This window comes from Bos indicus, chromosome 4 (genome assembly GCF_029378745.1).
Source record: "Bos indicus isolate NIAB-ARS_2022 breed Sahiwal x Tharparkar chromosome 4, NIAB-ARS_B.indTharparkar_mat_pri_1.0, whole genome shotgun sequence".
Lineage (NCBI taxonomy): Eukaryota > Metazoa > Chordata > Mammalia > Artiodactyla > Bovidae > Bos > Bos indicus.
This window is the reverse complement of record NC_091763.1, coordinates 24388151-24405490: the sequence shown is the minus strand read 5'-3', so window position 1 is coordinate 24405490 and position 17340 is coordinate 24388151. Positions and strand designations below refer to the sequence as shown.

The following is a 17340-nucleotide window of genomic DNA, read 5'->3' as shown; positions in this document are numbered from 1 at the left end:
ATGGAGTGGGACCCGGAAATCGAGGGCGGTGTGGGGGAGGACATTTGAGGAGAGCAGGGGAAGACACCCCACCTGGGACCGCAGGCGAGGATGCCAGAAGCAGAACATCTGTGACTGTCACGGCCCCATGCTTTCTTCCATCCTACCAAGTCTCGTTCCTTGCGGCACAGAGAACGGCCCTTTCTTGCCGGTGGGGAACTTTTCCTGTATCCTCGAATCTGGCGTCTCAGCGCTCTAGCAACCCACCCACAGACACCAGCTGTATAAAAAGCTAGAAGCGCCACTGAGCCCATGACAGGAGTTGAGGCTAACTTGGAAAACCTTAATCTGAGTGCGCGCCAAACTAGCTCTGATTCTTTTCCTTAATCCTACTCCTTTCGTGCTTCTCCACAGTTAGGCACACCCTAAGCTTTCCTGCAGGTGACAGTGCCCAAGTGACACTGACAGGACACCTTTCATGAGAGAAGTGAGCATGTTGGACTCTGGGCGAGGGGTTGGAGCTGGCGGGCGCCACGGCCGGCTGAGCGGGAAAGGTAGCCGCTGTCCGCCGGGGCTCGGGTTTAGGCGCCCTGCGCGCCGCTTGCAGTCCAGGCTGTTGGCAGCGGCGGGCGGGCGTGGACGCGCTGCATGCGTCCAGCCGGCGATAGGAAGTGGAACTGGGAGCGCACTGCGCGGACTGAGCGGGAGTTTTGGAGGGAGTTTGCATGTGGTCAGCACTGGGCTCCTAAGCCAGCCCCCAGCTCACATTACACTCTATTTATAACCTCTCAGAGCCGTTTCCCCCTGAAAGCAGTTCTCTGGGACCACCTTCTTTTGGCTTCAACCTCTCCTACTCTTGACATCTGAGTAGCTCAGAGGGAAGCTTCTCCAGGTCCGAGTGTTTATATGTAAAGGAGACTGGCCGCTAGGGCTCAGGACCGGGATTATCCGAGCTCTGCAGAAACGCGGGCGGCTATTGCTTTGGGAGGGGGAAAAATCACACGGTTTCCAGTGAAAAGTGACCGAGGGTGGTGGCGTTTGGAACCGTCGTGAAGTCTTCTGCCTGGAACCCGAGACTTGCATGCTATGGAACACCCGCTCTTTGGCTGCCTGCGCAGCCCTCACGCCACCGCGCAAGGCTTGCACCCGTTCTCCCAATCCTCTCTCGCCCTCCATGGAAGATCTGACCACATGTCCTACCCCGAGCTCTCCACTTCTTCCTCGTCTTGCATAATCGCGGGATACCCCAACGAGGAGGGCATGTTTGCCAGCCAGCATCACAGGGGGCACCACCACCACCACCACCATCATCACCACCACCACCAGCAGCAGCAGCACCAAGCTCTGCAAACCAACTGGCACCTCCCGCAGATGTCCTCCCCGCCGAGCGCGGCTCGGCACAGCCTCTGCCTCCAGCCGGACTCGGGAGGGCCCCCGGAGCTGGGAAGCAGCCCGCCGGTCCTGTGTTCCAACTCTTCCAGCTTAGGCTCCAGCACCCCGACCGGGGCCGCGTGCCCGCCAGGGGACTACGGCCGCCAGGCGCTGTCACCCGCGGAGGCGGAGAAGAGAAGTGGCAGCAAGAGGAAAAGCGATAGCTCAGGTAAGGGCGCGCCGGGCACCCTCGGCGAAAGGGGGCGGAGAGATGGGAAGATTCTCCCACTAGAGTGAGGCGGCGGGCGTTATGGGACAGGTCTTTTCCTCTCTGGCTCCTCGCCGCCAAATTCGGCGAGGCTGCTTTGGTCCTTTTATTTGGGGGCACGTGTTTCTCCGAGGGCAGCACTGCAGCCAACTGCGTTAAGCTCTCCAAGATTCAAACTAGTTTACCAGAGGGTTGAGAAAAAAAGGACAAGTGACAAGTATGTGAAATCGATTGCGAAGCGTGACCTTCCATCTGAGCGATGGGGAGAGGAATGCGCCCTGGGATGCAGCGTCCGCTGGGCGTGCGTGCGGGTGCCTTTCCTTGACTTTTCCCGACTCTGAATGGCTCGATTTTTCCCATCGTTAACTGGATTTCCAAATTATTGCACAACATTTGGAACTTGCAGTGGAACTTGGCAGAGCACATGAGAAAAGTTTTAGTTTTTTTTTTTTTAATTCTGATTTCAGAGTTCTTTAAATAGCACCCTATTCCAAATGGTAAAATTTCTCTTTCTTGGGGAAGAAGATATTGTCTAGGAATTCAGAGGATTTTAAGGAATGTATCAGAGAATGGGAACTAAATATACGCTCAGACCCTTGACGAAAGACGATTCTTTATTGTAGTTGTATTCATGTAATGCTAACCAAAAAGAAAATCTGAGTTTCAAAAGTGGAAAGTAAAATCCTCCTCCAGTTGAGTATTATCCGAAACAAGGACTGGGAAACTTAACAGCAACCCGGGTAGCGCTGCTACAAGTGGGTGTGCGTAGGAGGCGCTGATCTACGTACGCGAGGATATCTTGAACCGCGTAGCAAAAGGGAAATCTTAACTAAACGCGAATGCTTGAAGGCACTGGCAGCCAACTAAACTTTAGCAATCCAGAGAAACTAAAGCTTTGCAGTCAACTGTCAAAGCCCTTACCTGTCTCTGTCCTAAAGACATTGTTAAAAGATGCTTTATAAGGAGGGTATGAGCTTTCTTCAGGAGCTACGACGCAACCTGCGTCCCATCTTTTTGTAAGCTGTCGTTTATTTAATATAATATTTACGTATTTTTTCTTTGCGTCATTGGTTTTAAGAGCCCTGGAAGATAATTCCAGATACTGCTTTGAAAGACTGGATAATGTCTATCCTTTATAATAATTTAGATTTCACATGAATGACAGAGATTGAGCCGCATATTTCATGTTCTTTTGCAGCAATGGTATCAGTTATTCTTAAGTGTGACTACGGAATGGGTTCTTCTGTCTCAAACGTTTACATTCCAAGGTCAGGGTGAACTTCTAATGCCCCATCACAAAATAGTTTTTATCCAAAAAGGTTGCCAGCAGTATTATTCATTTTTAATGGTTTTTACTAACCCTAAGTGAGACACTCTTCAGACAGTGAAAAAGTTAATTATAGCAAGAAGGCTTCCATCTTCATTAGAAAACAAGTCATTTTTAGAATGCAGTCATCCTTTTATAGACTCAGCATTTGATATCACTCTAACTTTTCTGGGATAAGTTCTGAGTGCAGGTTAGCCAGGGACGCTTTTGCAATTTACTAGAGGCTCTTACTGTTCCTTGTACTTTCTGCAGTGAGAAACCTATATGATGGATTGTTTCATATGCTTCTTCAACTGAACAAACGCACCTAAGTTTCTTAGGACAAACTGAATTTTCATATAGGCCTATGTTATTTTGATCAAGGAGAAATCAGGAAAGTGAAATCTAACAACTGACTCCCTTCAGTTATTTTAATAATGACTTTCTTAAGAAAATTGTTTATATTAATACTGCTACCGTCCTTTGGTGGGAAATAACCATATAACAAAATAAGTTTATTTTTTCATGCTGAAGTTGATAATTAAAGTCCTGGAAAAACAAAAGTTTTCATCAGATACATAAAATATTAATAGATTACATCTTGAATGGGAAATACAATTAATCATCACCAAGGGTAGAATCATTGGAAAGTTAGAATGAACTTTTTCTTTGATGGGATATTTTGAAACAACCCTTCACTGTCTAAAAGGAAATATATTTTAAATTTCTTGTTGAATATATGTACAGTCTTTGAAAATAAAGTTTAAATAGCCAAATTTACTATTTTAGATAATATTTGTTAGATTCTTTAAGTAAACTTAAGTTCAAGGTATCATTTTTTATTGGAATGATGTTGTATTTGGTCTTTTATAATTTATGCTCACAGCTATTTCATTTCATATTATTATAAGGGCACCTTGATCTAGCAGAAATTAAAGCAAAGTAGAAAGTCAATGTAATTCTGACATTATTAACACATATATCTCCAATTGCTTAGAGTACAGTTTTAATGTTTCAATATTTCCCAAAAAACTGAATTAACATAATGTTGACACTCTTCAAATTTTAAAATTATATTTGACAAAACTCACACCATGCATTACACAGGCCTTTTTTATTTTGTCAGACAATGTATAATTAGTATGTATTTCTAGTTGAGAGGGAATGTAGTACATAAATCCAGGGCAAAATCAGAACCAAAATTCTGTGTGCTTGCAGCTCACAGATTGTATGCATATGTGTATGTGTGTACTGACTATGCAAAATTCTAATGGAATTTTAAGCACTGGAAAATACTAAAAAACAACCCCAATTTCATCCATGATAATGATACTGAAACTGTAATAGTTAACATTTTTCAGTGTGCATTTGTATGCGCTTCGCCTCTCAAAAACACATGAACACACGCATACACAAACTCAAGAAGCTTAAGGGTCTAGAAGCAAATATTTACGGACTTTAGACTTCCACTGCACTTTATCAACAATTGAAAACAACAACGTTTAATAGAAAATTACACTGTCTTTTATATATGTTCAGCATATTTGCAACTTTGAACCTGCTATGCTTTCTGGCATTATTATCAAAGCCAACATCTGCCACACCTTCAGAGGAACTCTTAGAAATCAAAACTTTACAACTGTACTTAAAGCAATCTATACCAAACAGGTCATTTTGAAAAAAAGTCTATAAATACTGTGAATTACTTCACTTCAGTTACCTTTGATTGTTCACCAAGCAACGTAGTAATAAGTATAAACTGCCTATTTTTCAGTTAGTAGATCAAAGTAAATTAATCTAATTTTAGTTTTTAACGCAGGTAATATAAAGTATAAATGTATGAATATCTTCTGTTTAAATTTATTAAGTGAATATAAGTGCATATTTTATAAAAAATCAAAATTATATCAAAAAGGAGTGATTTGGAGTGTCAGTTTTACAAGACTTTCAATCATATTAGATTCTTATAAAACTGTAATTATTTTATTATAGCTACAAGATCATAAAATATCTGTTGTCAAATTATGTCTCTCTGGCTCTGTAGATTGATAGGCAAGTATTAGGATGATATACTGGACATTAAATACAGAGTACTATCTTCCTTGCCCTACCTCTAGTATTATATTGTACTTTTTTCTAGATATTTCTATCATCATGTTTTCTGAAAGAAAATAAGTTACATTATTATTCATTTCTGTGTGACTGGATCACGACTTTCAGCATTTGCTTTAGAATTTAAAATGCAGTCTATTGGATGTGGGTGGTTATAGGCCAGTATTTGTATTGAACAAATTAAGTGCCTCAAATCTATGACATTTAAAAAGTAACCATTTTCAGTCATTTTCTTGGAATAGTAGATTAATTTTAGATGTGAACATTTAAAATGATGACCTGACATAAAAAAATTATGAGTACCATTGACCTACATGAGTGTTTGCAAAATGATTACACTCAAAAGTCAAGAGCATTAATTTCTTCAGAATTAAGGTGCTTTATTGTAGAAAGTCAGCAATGATGGAAGGAAGAATGCAAATAAATACTGAAAAAGTTTCCATTTCACTATAAATACCTTTATTTATAGTTATTTGAAAAGGAACAGCGTCAAACATAATGCATGGCACTGCTAAAACTTTCATTTGAGTTAAAAACCCTCTATCAAGCATTTTAAGTTTTAATCTTTGTTTACAGTAATCTTCAATGGAAACCATTATGTTGGTACACTGTAAGCTGATTGCCACTAATAAACGAAAAAATTTATTTTAAGCATTACCTTGTTTGTCTGTGTTTCGAAACATAGATCCCTCATCACAGGATTGGAATTTATCACAACTTATTTATTGTAAGACCTAATTAATTTTAAACAAGAATAAAATAACGAAAGGGACAACCCCTTACCTTAGATTCAGAGAAATATGGCAAACTATTGCTATATTTAGTGAAAGAATTAACTTTTTTAAAATATAAATAACCTATGGGTGAATTAATAACTGACTTCTGTTAAAAAAGAAAATCTCCACATGTAAACCTATTTATATATTTGGCCTGGTAATGATGCCAGTTTTATTCATTTACTAAATTTAAATATATATATGCTGGGCAATTTCATTAATTTACTGGATTAAAAATGGCAGCCAGAAACACACAGAAAATGTGATGGCTTCTTAGATTTTCATTTCAAATAAAAAAACTATGTAATACAATAATATATTGTAGTTTTAGACCATGTTCACTTAAGTAATTTATTCTTAAAATTTCAGACCATTTTTTTCCCAAGAATTGCTATGATTATTACAAACATTTATGAGTGATAAATGATAAGGGTGAAAAATATTACAAAATAAAATACACACAGGAATTCCTTAACTAATATTTGTTGAGTTAATAGTTGTGGATGATTTATTTCTCATTTTCTTGTAATTTTGCCATATTGTTTCTTATAATAAAAATTTTGTGAGGAAAATATATTAGAAAAGATACGAAGTAAGACTATCAGCAGTAGAATGTGCCCCCTTGATTATGATCATAAAATAAGAAGGATTAAATATTGAGTAACCAGCTAAATTACATATCCTGGATTATTGCATTGGTGACTGATTCCAATGGTTAAATTAGAAAAAATGGTATAAAACACAAACCAAGGCCAAAGTGCACAAAGTAGAAATTGTATTTTTATTCAAATGGCAAAACACATTTTATTGTTGTGACTTCTTTTATGTGTTTTAGTCATTAATATGATTTACTTATCAATAATAAGCTTTTTGTTAAGGTTGTAAAGAAAATTAAATACTAACACTTTCTATTTTTGTTATGATACTTTTATGATTTTTTTCTCAGAATAGTTGTATCAAACTGAAACCCTCGTGTAGAGATGAAGTGACACAATAATAAAGAAATATGAATTTCAACACTGCCTTATTCTCCACACTACTTCTAAATCATAGTCATCAGTGAAGTTCAAAATCCAATTGCAAAAAACCTTTTAGAATGTTTTATTGCTCTGATGAAGTAAAACTTAAAATAGTAAAGGTCACTTTGGGTCTCAGACTTCAATTTGCATTACCTGTGTAGAGGTAGAATTAATTTAAATTGGAGCCCCTTTTCTCTGATGATTTTCTACTTACATTATAGTAGGATAAGGAATTTGTTTTCTCTTTAAGAAATCGTGTTAGATAGTATTTTAGGATACAAATAATAAATAATGTATCTATTAATCTGTATAAAATTCAGATGTCGCTTTTTGTTCAGATGTTTCAGACGTTTTCATACTTCAGAGTAAATGTTTCTCTTTAAAATCTTTAAAAATATTTTTTTATTAAATTAACGAAAAAATACTTGGGAAAAATATACATTCATTTGGGATTAAATGGGTCAATTATTAATACCCCTCTATATTTGGAATTTGAATTATGTAATTAAAATCCACTTATTCGTGAAAAACTTTTTATAATGTCACATTTTCCACAGCAATATAATGTTTCTGAATGTCTGAAAATTTGATACTGTGTATTGGAATATTGATTTTGTAGGGCTCTGAAATTATTGTATGATATGTTTTTTGATCTCTTCCATGCACCTATGAATAAGAAAAATCAGGTAAAATATGTATTAGTGTGTATACATTTTTGAAAGGGGTTTATATGAAGAAAATTCTTTCAAAAATAATTACGTTGCTGTCTTATCTTACATAGATTTAAAAATTAACAAATTGGAACTTCAGCTTATCTAATACCATAGTTATGGTACTTTTCAAAGTTAACATTTCCTTAAAATTTTTTAATTCTAAAATATTTATATTTTTTGGCGACTTAATTCTTACAGCCTTGGAGTTTTTACTTTTACAGCAGATACAAGTTTAGTAGGTAATAACTCGTGGTAGTAAAAAACATTAGGGTTTTGTTTAAAGACTTAAATTCAGAAATCATTGCTCTTCTTAGAATCAATTCAATTAGAATATTCCAAATGTATTTAAACATCCTAGTGTTGTGGTTGGTTTGTTGTTTTTTTTTTTTTGTCAGTCTTCTTTCTAAGATGTTTTAGGTATGTTTCTTGAAGCTGGATAGACTATATTGGTTGAAATTGTAAATATAAGGTGTTTAGTATTTATAGGTTTTAGTCCCTACTATATTTTAGTAGAAAGGTTAATCGTATAAAAGACAGGGAAGATGCTGAACTCGGACATGGCGGCTACACTTAAAGCACACTTTAAAATAATCTATTTATATAAATGTATGTATATACACTAATAGAATCTCAAATTTAATTTCTTCAGAACAGATCATCTGAACGAAAGTATCCACATTAAAGACTATAATATGATGTTAAATGTTGCAGTTACAAATAAAATGTTGCAGTTACAAATAAAATATTAAACGTGGAGCACATACGGCTATGTGGAGAGTCCTAAAGACTGAACCTGATAATCGATGATAGTTACAAAATCAAATCTGCCAGCACCCTGCAGTTTTTCTTTTGTCTTTCTCTTCCTCTGGCTCTTTATTCTGCCTACATTTCAAGAGATTTCCGTAATGCTACAAGAAAAAAAAAAAATCCCAGTTATCTTACATGACTGTGGGCAAGAAAATGATTAAGATGAAGTCATCTCTCTCTCAGACTGTGTGGAAACCTAGCGGAGGGTCCAGCTTCGGTTGGCGGATGCCAGTAGAATTTTAAAGGCTGAGAATTTTGCTCTTTGAAAATACAGCTTTAATGCTTTGCCAGAAATGACACCCAAATAAAAACTTATTTTTGCAAATGATAGTTATTTGCAAGTGTACTGGCGAAATACATTCGGTGTCTGTAGAGGCGGCTTCTTACAACTTTCTGGACTGCATAGAAAACTTTTGGATTCTTAGCCTCCTGAAAAAGTAGCAAAGAAAACTGAAGTATATTATTAGTTAAAAAAAAAAAAGTATAAAATGGGCAGTGACTTTCATCAAAGAAATAATGAATACCAAGTAAATTTTACAAATGATTGATTTTATTGTGGTAGTGAGAACACGCAGGTCAGGAAAATAGAATTGTGCCATCAAAAACTTAGTGGGAGCTAAATTGATGAAAAGTAGCTTTGATTTTTTAGGATGCCAGTAATTTATTGAATGGCTTTTACCTTTTAAGAACCATACAAAGAGAGATTTACTCCTAATTGTGTAAATTGACATTAAGTGATATCTCTCTTCTTTAATATTTTTCAAAAATAAAATGAATTTTCAGGTATTTTTCTGCCTGACAGTCAAAGTCTCCCCAACTACATGCTATGTTTACTTTGGATTTTTTTTTCTCCTTATTTGTTGTGTAAACGGGTGTGGATGTATTAAACTAGAGAGCATCTAGATGTAAATTGCTAAGAAAGACCAAAATGGCATGAAAACCAGCTGTTAGACACCTAAATTTAGGGGCTGCTACCACATACATTTCCAAGATTATGATCTTTTGAATGTCTACCTTCAAAATTCAAGGAATCCTGCATGCCTTTTCTTCCCGAACTATTCTTTGTTCCTAGAAGAAGAGCACCACATTTTTTTCTTGGATACCCAAATGTTTGGGAAAATAAGGAGGAGCAGCACCTTTTTTTTGTTTTTTTTCGCAGTTTTAGACAGTAGTTGATAGATCACAAAGGATTTATCTAATTTCTTTGTCATCCTCTTAGGAAAATTGGTGGCACACTCATAGGGATGATTGAAGAGAGCTTGATGCTGACTATCTGATGGTGGGCAGTGTGTTGAGAAGCAACAGGATGGAGAACTACCCAGGGTCTGCCCACAACGGGAAAATATTAGCACCTCTAAACATGATAGGGCGAAGAGAGGGAGCTTTTACACTGGAATCCAGTGAGAGCAGCAGAACAGAAGCCTTCCAGCAAAGTTGGGACCTCAGGTGGAAGTTTGCAGCCCAGTTCAAATGTCTTGAAATAGCCTGCCTTCATGCTTTCCAATCCCCTTCTGTTGCGTCCCTTTGGCCAGGTGTATTCAAAAGATGGGGCTTCCTGTTGGCTCAGTCGGTAAAGAATCTGCCTCCAGTGCAGGAGACATGGGTTTGATCCCGGGTCAGGAAGAGTTCCTGGAGAAGGGAATGGCAATTCCCTTCTAGTCAATTCCAGTATTCTTGCCTGGGAGATTGCATGGACAGAGGAGCTTGGCAGGCTACAGTCAATGGGGTCACAAAAAGATGGACACAAGTGAGCAGCTAAACCACCACCACAATCAGAAGATAGAGAAGCAGATCACTCAGGTCTTGGTGGATAAAATCCTTAGATATCAACCTAAAGGTACACAGGCCACAGAAGAGAAATGTCAAGAGTTTTTTTTAACCTTTGTCTCTTGCTAACTATGATTTAACTTCTCTGTAGTGTAGTTTCCTAAAAATTAAAGTGAGTCAAGAAACATAAAGTACTTAAAACAGTGTCTGGCTCAGTAAGTATTGTTGTTTTTGTCTTCTATCAATGTAGGTACAATTCTGTTGTGGGTATTCACCATCAAAAAATAATCTCTGTCTTATGTTGCCTGTTTATTTGTGTTTTACTAGTAATATTGCTGTAGGAAGTGTTACTTGCCTGAAAGATTATTTTGAATAATCCTCAACTATCCTTAGAATTGTACATCCATCGCATGCCATTTTCCTGAAATGCAGAGTGAGTTTTAAACCAAGCTTTATGAGAAACTCAAGTTGCCTTCACTTAATAACCCCTAAGATTCCCATTCCATTGCCTTTTTTGACTGGATATCTCCTAACCTTTCTCAAATGTCTTCTACACCTCTCCATCAAACACTTGTTTTCAAGAGGAAGGTACAAAGAGGTATTTAGTCAAGAGGGAACAGAACTTAAACCAAAAGGTTTTTTAAATATGACAATGAAATGTCAGTTGTCTGTTGCCATTGTTAACTAGGAAGTTGGACAGAACATTTTTCTGCTGAATTATAAAGTTCATTGCTGAGAGAATTTACATATTGTTAATATTAGATTAACAATATGTAATAATATTGTAATTATAATATTGCAATTATAATATTGTAAATATGTAATATTAACAATATGTTAATATTGTTAATAAGCCCATTGTTACTTTGAGTGGTTCCATTAGGAGACCCTCATGAATGACAAATATGCAAATACTTAAAAAAAAACCCATAAAACTGTATTATATCTCACATTAAATACAAAAGGACAGTTTTATAATAGTGGTAAGTTCTTTTTTCAAAGCAAATATTTATTTGTTTGTGAATTTACTTATATTTAATAAATTGTTGAGAAGTACTGCTTAGGTTCAGGCAATAGAGTGCAAAACTCCCCCCAAGTTGTAAGTTGTGGGGGATTAGCTAGTTTCATTCTATGCAGCTTACTCACCTCTTCTAGGCCTGCAGTTTAATGTGGGGAAATTCAGATATATATTTCAGAGAAATTTTATATTGTTATATATGATGGTCTGTGGCAGTTGCTTTTGAATAAATAGTGAAATCAGATACTGTATTAAAATTCTAAATGTCCAGAGCTAAGTCTTTCAAAATTCTTAGACTAACAGCAGTTTAATTCCTAAAATGAGAGTTTCAAAGGACTAGTGATTGTTTCTCTTCTAGATCATGGAAGGGCAGAGAGCAGGTACATGGAGAAGAACAAAACATTAAATGTTCAGTCATACACAGAGGTGACAAGAAAGGGCTGACTGCATCAGCTATTTCGTTCCTCTTGACTTTCAGGGTAGGCTTGATTTGTCAGTCTTCTTACTGACTTATAATCTATAATGTTTCAACAGGTGATTAGAATGATCAAGACACTGGAAGGGACCCGAGCCACCACCTAGTTCAATGAGTGCATTTTTTGATGAGAGAGTGCACCCAGTGAAGTGAAGTAATGTCTGTCAGTTCAGCCAAGTAGTGCCAGCTGAACTTCCATATCCTGACTTCATTCAGCCTAGTGCCCTTAAAAGGAAAATCTCCTATCCTATTTTGAAACCTTAAGTTTTTAGTTTTCCCAATAAAAGTAAGTTACAGCATCATTTGAAATGTTGGCTACTGCTTTTGAGCTAATAAAAGTGTATTTGACAAAATGCTTTACCTGGGTGTAAGCTACCTCTCTCTGAATCTGGATTTATGATTACCTTGGTTGTTTTTTTACTGTTTTATGAATATGAACACTGTTATTCTTTTTTAGCTTCTTTCTTAGTTTTATGATGGCATAGTTCTTGCTATGGGTTACCATTATCCCTGTATATTTTTGATACCTCATACAATGAACCATAGCATTTTAAAGTTTAATATCTGGTAGTGTGCTGATGGACTTTGTTATATGATGTTTATAAGTAATAGGTATTTATGTAAATGGAATCATATTTTGGATAGCCATTTGTGAACTGAAGACTCTGTTTCCTGTTTTAAAATGTTTAATGTGCTACTAATAGATTTTGTTTAGTTGGACTTTACCTATATTTGCATTTTGTATTGAAAGTCATAAATAACTACAGGTAGACACCACACAACTTTCCCTTGTCTCACGTCTTAAATCTAACTCCATTTAAAAATAAGTATTGATCTTATTTTTTAATTGAATACAATCTTTTTTCCCAGAATATGCTAACGAATGTTAATAATTGGCCATTTTTTGCCTTTGCTAAGCAGGCATACCTTCCCTGTTTCTCCTCCAGTTCTGCCGACACTCGTCTGCCCCACAGTCTGTAAACACCAGACCCATCTGCTCATCCCCAATGCAGAGAACCACATAACCTCTGGAACACTCTAACACTGAACTCTAATAGTAATTCCAGATCCTTAATTCTTGTTGCTGCTGCTGCTGCTAAGTCGCTTCAGTCGTGTCCGACTCTGTGCGACCCCATAGACGGCAGCCCACCAGGCTCCCCCGTCCCTGGGATTCTCCAGGCAAGAGCACTGGAGTGGGTTGCCATTCTTACTAGACCCTCAAAAACAAAATTAAAATACACAGTTAGTTCTTCCAAGAATTTTTTTTTTTACCCTCTTTTATCTACATATAACTCTGTTGCCAAAATAAAATAAATAATTACTCTTCTACCTAGTTTGATGATTTTCCACTCCTTTTCCAGCAGACTTAACTTCAAAACTCAGTCATGTTGCTTTTTCCTGCACAGCTAAGCCCAAATCCACTCTATTGCTTACCATTCCTTATTTTCTATATTTTCTTCGTATTCCTACTTCGATGTTTCTTGCACTTAATTTTGTTTTCCCCCAAGGATTTCTGATGTAGCTCTCTGTTGTCAATGTATTTACTTCTGTTCATTCTTCCCTAATGAAATCCTTTATTCAACATATAATAATACTTGGACTTTGTCATTTGTCTTCTTGAAATTCTGCATTAAACTGAAAGTATTCTGTACTTACAGTACGAATGTTTAATTATAGGCTTTGATGAGTATGCATGGAGTGGCTAATAGTTGCCGATGATACAACACTAGATTTTACTTGTGCTGCTTCTTGTGTGCAGTCACGTTTTGTTTAATATCATCTATATCTAATATAAATTATATATTACAAACAATTAAACGTCTAACATAATCTCATACATATAATATATACATAATCGGATAGATACACTTATATCAGTTTTTTTCTGTCAAAGTCATCTTTCATTTAATCTTTGAAATACAGTGTGAAATGTTAGTTTAAGACTATCTTCTGATAATTCCTAATGTGAGTACCTAAATACATATAGTTTCATTCAAGAACCTTTCCCACAAGATTTTCTGCATCTTCTATTTGTTAAGAAATGCTAATATTACTTACCATCCAATGTTTATTTTGTTTGCTTAGGATTTAGGGATATATGTTAATTGCATTCCATCTAACAGTCTCCCAACCCAATCATTTAAGGCTTTATTGACCGGCTGGGTCAATTGGTCTGATACTGATTTTGCTTTTGTTTCTTTAAAACCAGTATTTCCTCAATAAACTTGTTTATGTCTACCTCTTTTTAATAGTTTATTATTTTGAGAAAATTGTATAATCACATATAGTTATAAGAAATAATAAACAAGGATCTCAGTGTGCTTTACTTAGTTTTCCCCAGGGTTAATATTATAATACAAAAATATAACCAGAAATTGATCTTGATAAAATTTGCTAATCTTACTCGAATTTCACTAGTTTTGTTGTACTCCTGTGTATATCTATGCATGTGTGTGTGTAATTAGCTCTGTGCTGCCTGCCAGATTGATTTTTATTTTGATCCTGTAGCCTATAACATCTTTTTCCTATATATATATTTATTATTTTCATTAAAAAACAGCTTGTGACAACTTCCCAGGTCAATACTACTCTAAGTTAATCATTGCACTTCTCTTACCACATTAATGTCTGTATACTGCATAACAACACAGTTAAATTTTGCCTCATGGTTCTCTTTGCTGTTCCTATTCCGCATGTCTCTAGTCTGTGATTTGCATTACATGTATTCACAAAGAAAAAGTCTGCCTTCTTTATCTTTTAATGTGGCATTTTGCATTAGGATAGGTGCACAGAAGTGCTTGGTAAATCCCATTTGGGGCATAGAAAATGCTTCATTAATGTTGAATGAATTGTCTATATCAGGGGTTTTCTGAAATTCTCGGTTCCAGGATTCTAGTAGTTGGCAAATTCAGAAGATTGTTGGCCAGTCCATAAGGGAGTTGAATGAATATTGACTTTAAGTAGTTATCTGTATTTGTTTCTGAATGACTTTTATGGATGCTTTCTAAAGTGAAATACCTTTGATGACATGGCATGTATTTGCCATTTGTCAACTGATGAGGCATAGAAACGTACATTTGTAAGAAACTTTATAAATCATCAAAAATTGTCCACCTTTTAAGAGGTAAGATGCATTTATTTTTGATAATTCAGTGATTATTAAGCCAATTTCCTGTCAACTAATATATAGGAATGTCTCATTCCATTATTTGGGAGTAAGATGTGAGATTCTCTGAACATTCTGTGCAGCTATGCTATGAATTGTTGAGCTTTTGCACATTACATACAGCCAAGTAATCATAGTACTTAAAATATCGTTTAACAAAGCCAAAAAAATTATATTGAACTTGAAATTATCAGGCAGCCGGGGAAAATATGGAGTATTAATCTGTATTGTAGTATTGAATAGTGGCACAGATAGTTGGTGATTTGAAAAAGAAGATAGATTATTTTCTAATTTTTCAAGTAGACTGAATTTTAAAAAAGAAATGTAAGGTCCCTTTTCTGAGCACCCTGATATAGTGACACTGATTCAATCTATGATGCCTCAGTCTGTATCATTCTGCTTTGAGTATAACTAACTGGCCAAGCAGATCACACAATGGTATGTGATTAGAGAATCTGGATCCAAGACACTGACGAGTGACCACACATGAGGTGGCCTGGCTATTAAGGAAAAGAACAGTGACAGAGGAGTGGGAAAGCTAAATAAAAATCATCTCACTTGTTTTGAGTTTAGTCATGCATCACATGAACTGTCTCATGAAAAGAAAGTTTGCAACAAGACTACTTGTCCAAGGAAATTAGCATTTATTTCTATAAAAAAGTAAAATTAATCCATACTGCAAAACATTTTAATAATTGTTTAAGAATCTATTATCCATGACTCTGACACTGATTCTATTTTAATAATTCCTTCAACTCATAAAGAAAAATAACTCTCAGATTTTACATGCTTCTGGACCTTTTTGATAACTTGGTATCATAAGGTTAATTTAGGGTTTCCCAGGTGGCACGATTGGTAAAGAACCAACCTACCAGTGCAGGAGATGTAAGAGACAGGGTTTGATCCTTGGCTTGGGAAGATCCCCTACAGGACGGCATGACAACCCACTCCAGTATTCTTACCTGGAGAATCCCATGGACAGAGAAACCTGGTGGGCTACAGTCCATAGGGTCGCAAAGAGTTGGACATGACTGAAGGAACTTAGCACACCACACATGCATAAGGTTAATTTATTCAGACCAGTAACTCTCAACACTAATATATTGGAATGGTCTGGGAACTCTCAAAAAATTCTAATACTTCATAGATTATGATTATGTGACTCTAGAGTAGATCTGGAATTTAAAAAAATTTATAATAGAAAATCATAATATAAAAGAGTAGAGATAATAATATAACGAACACTCAGGTGCCCATCATGTTCAATATATGTCAACGCATGACACATCTTAACTCATTTATGCCATTCTACTCCTCCCTTGCCTTGTCCCAATTACTTTGAAACAAATCTCAGGTAGCTTGTTATTTCATCTGAACACTGATACTTTTAAAAAGCTCTCAAGTTGATTCTAACATATAGCCAAGACTGAGAACTACCAATAGAACATTCTTGTTTCTAGGTTGAAAATTTATGAGAGGCAGAGACTCTGTATTCTAAATCTTATCCTTTCCTTCACATGGAGAGCTTTTTTAGACATGGTCGCTCAATAAAATATTACAAAATTACTAGAAATGCCCATTTCTGTGTTTATCACCAATAATCATATTAGTCTCCTGTGCTGTGTAGTATGGTAGTACTAGCCATATAAGACTATTTAAATTTTGATTAATTAAAATTAATTAAATTTAAAAACCAGTTCCTTTGTATTAGTAAACACATTCCAAATACTCACTAGTCATATGTGGACACTGGCTAAGGTATTGAACAGTGCAGATAGAGAACATTTTGATCTGTTAAAAAGTCTAATTGAACAGTGCATCTAGACAGCTTTACTACTCTGTTCAGCTACTGAAAGAGTAATCAATTGTTCAGTGGTAAATTAAAATGAAGTAAATGAAGAATTAAAAAAGCAAATGACAACATATGATGAATGTAAATGTAAAAAATAATAGAATTTTGGAAGTGGGAAGACAAACAATGAAAGCATATTAAAAAATGTAAGGTCAACTAGGGAGATTCTTCAGAAGGCCTCTTGAGGAATAGGGAGGAGAACATTTTTCTGGGAAAGGGTGGGGAACATGCCAGGAATTAGGCTAGATTTTCCAGGGAGAAAGTATGAAAACTTAATAGAATCAGACAGTGGCAATTAATGAGAAAGAGTTACTGACTTTCAAAGCCTCTCACAAGATCTGATCTTTTACAGTCCCTGGTATGAATTCCAGAATTTCAAGTCAGGTAGCTGACAAACTGAAAGAGCACATTAGACAAGACTTTTTGGGGGAAGAAAATGAGGATAAAGTATTCATCTTGGCGTTTGAAAAGAGCAAATGCAAGGAAAACTGAAGTATAAGGAGACTCACAGCTGTCCTGTGAACCATCTGGGTCTGCTTGGCCGCAGCCATACATCACACGATGAAGCTGCCAACCGCAGAGTTCTGAATATGTGGAAAGCAGGACTAGTCATCAGAGGATTCATTTTTAACAGAGATTAATTAGTAACTAATTGATACTTGAACTGCTAGTGATCTGTGGGAGAAAAGGCAATATTAACACTACATATTA

The 17340-nt window shown here is 36.1% G+C and overlaps 1 protein-coding gene across 1 annotated transcript in view; it reads left to right on the top strand.

Annotated features, from left to right (window-relative positions):
• The first annotated feature begins 669 nt into the window (after positions 1 to 669).
• Positions 670 to 17340, top strand: part of MEOX2 (mesenchyme homeobox 2) — a 76320-nt gene continuing 59649 nt past the window's right edge. Inside the window, exon 1 of the mRNA XM_019958488.2 lies at positions 670 to 1579. Coding sequence (XP_019814047.2) covers positions 1066 to 1579 — 514 coding nt within the window. The 5' untranslated portion in view covers positions 670 to 1065. The remainder of the gene's footprint in view (positions 1580 to 17340) is intronic.